Source organism: Orycteropus afer, unplaced genomic scaffold (genome assembly GCF_000298275.1).
Source record: "Orycteropus afer afer isolate SDZICR_OR568_19922 unplaced genomic scaffold, OryAfe1.0 scaffold00291, whole genome shotgun sequence".
NCBI classification, from domain to species: Eukaryota; Metazoa; Chordata; class Mammalia; order Tubulidentata; family Orycteropodidae; genus Orycteropus; species Orycteropus afer.
This window is the reverse complement of record NW_006921878.1, coordinates 3,122,804-3,124,866: the sequence shown is the minus strand read 5'-3', so window position 1 is coordinate 3,124,866 and position 2,063 is coordinate 3,122,804. Positions and strand designations below refer to the sequence as shown.

Sequence of the window (2,063 nt, the reverse complement as noted above, 5' to 3'; positions counted from 1 at the left end):
GGGGTGATTCTGCCCCCAGGGGACACTGGGTGATGTATTTGTGGTTGTCACGACTGGAGGGGATGCTACGGGCATCAAGGGGTGGAGACCAGGGATGCTGCTCCCCACCCTGCAGGGCACAGGACACCCCCCACAGAGCAGGATCCACTCCAAATGTCACTAGTGTGGAGGCTGAAGCACTCTGCTTTGTATAGACCCTGTGATGATTTTATGCCCACTTTACAGGAGAGAAAACTGAGGTTCAGAGAGGTGAGTTACTTGCTCAAGGTCACACAGCAAAACAAGGTTGATACAGGGAGAAAGTGGGAAAAGGACTGATGCATTGTGGGGACTGCAATCAATGTCATGAAACAAAATGTGAATGAACTGCTCCATAGAAAATTAATTTGCTCTGCAAACTTTCGCCCAAATCACAATTTTTAAATGCACCCCCCCCCCAAGAAAAACAGGGTTGGGACTCTATGTGCTAAAGTGCCCAGAGCTCTGCGGGTCCACCCATTGTCCAGTAACATGCTGTGTGACTTTGAGCTACTCACTTCCCCTCTCAAAGCCTATTTCTTCATCTGAAACATGCTGCTAAAACTGCTGTCTGGATCCTTGGGGTGTGGGAAGATTGAAAGTGATCATGTCTGGAAGCTGCCTGACCCAGCGGCCAGAGACTGTCATTGCATCAGCAGCATTATAGTTGCCACCGCCACCATCACCAAACACATGGCTGAGGGACTTCAATCTCAGCTGAACTGTTACATGGCTGTGTGACGCTGGGCAAATGACTTCACCTCTCTGTGGCTCAATTCTCTCAAATGAGGATACTGAAAACACCAATTTTATGGAAACTGGGTGTGAGAATTAATAGTGAATCCAAAAAAATGAGCCATTGAAACCCCTACGGAGCACAGCTGAGTTGACTTGATGCCAGCAAACGGTTTTTAGATAAAGTTGTATTGGCACAAGCCACGCCCATTCATCAACGTGTTAATATCTTACTTAACATGTTGAGGTGGCTTTAAGTGCACGGCACATGGCCTGCCGTGCAGTCAGCGCTGGATAAATTCACGGTGGTTATAACTAGCAGTTGGAACAATAACCTGTGCGCCAGACTTGCTGAGTGGCTGCAGCTGAGCCCCGCCCTCCCCTGTGTCTCAGTGTCCCATCTGTAAAATGGGCTGATTCCTCAAGCTCCTTTAGGTGGGATATTCTTAGAGCCCCTCACCTCGCGGAGTTGAGCAGGGCCCTCTGGGCTGAGTGCAGGAGAGGGGGCACCCACCTTCTTGTCCTTCTCCTTGGCCTTGTCCAGGGCCTCCTGCGCGCGGCTCTGGGCCTGGCGTGCCCTCTCGGCCTCCGTACGCAGCCCCCGCAGCTGCTGCTCCGCGGTGGCCAACTGTGCCTCGGCCGCATGGCGCTCACTCTTCATGAACAGTGCCTCCCGCTGCACCTGCAAGTCAAGCCCACGTGTGACTCCGACTCTGAGGACACGTGGGCCCCGAGGATGTTCGGATCCTGAAGAGGTCTGCACCCTCAGGTCTGGACTCCAAAATGCTTGAACCCCATGGCCCTTCTGGTCTTTCGATTTTGGTTCAAGGCCCTTAAAGTCCCACTAGTTTGACCCAAAGACTCAATACTGACCTGAAGGGGTCTGACCCGTGAAAATTCTGGGTTTCCCTTGGTACTGCGAACGTCTGACCCTGCCCTGCACCTACAACCTGCCAGCTCCGTGGCCTTGGGAAAGTGACTTAATCGCTCTCTGCCTAAGTTTCCTCATCTGTAACATGGGAATACTAACCACCTCCCATTTCATAGCGCGGTTGCGAGATTAAAATGAGCAAAGGCGCGGACTGTGCTTAGAACAGTGCCTGGCGCGTAGTTAGCGCTGCATCGGGATTGGTGATATTATCATTGCTAATGACAATCTCCCTGCCGGTGGTGTGGTTTATAGATTTCTTACAAAATGGGAGAAGGGGCAACAACAAATCAATGTCAAAAAGTTGATGACTGCATTTTCACAAAAATATCAAGATTATTGCAATGTTAAAGTTTGCAGAATTTGATCCTGGGGAAAAACT

The 2,063-nt window shown here is 50.8% G+C and overlaps 1 protein-coding gene across 1 annotated transcript in view; it reads right to left on the bottom strand.

Annotated features, from left to right (window-relative positions):
* Positions 1 to 1,174: 1,174 nt before the first annotated feature.
* Positions 1,175 to 2,063, bottom strand: part of ANKRD24 (ankyrin repeat domain 24) — a 22,890-nt gene continuing 22,001 nt past the window's right edge. The window contains exon 18 of the mRNA XM_042782336.1: positions 1,175 to 1,435. Coding sequence (XP_042638270.1) covers positions 1,175 to 1,435 — 261 coding nt within the window. The remainder of the gene's footprint in view (positions 1,436 to 2,063) is intronic.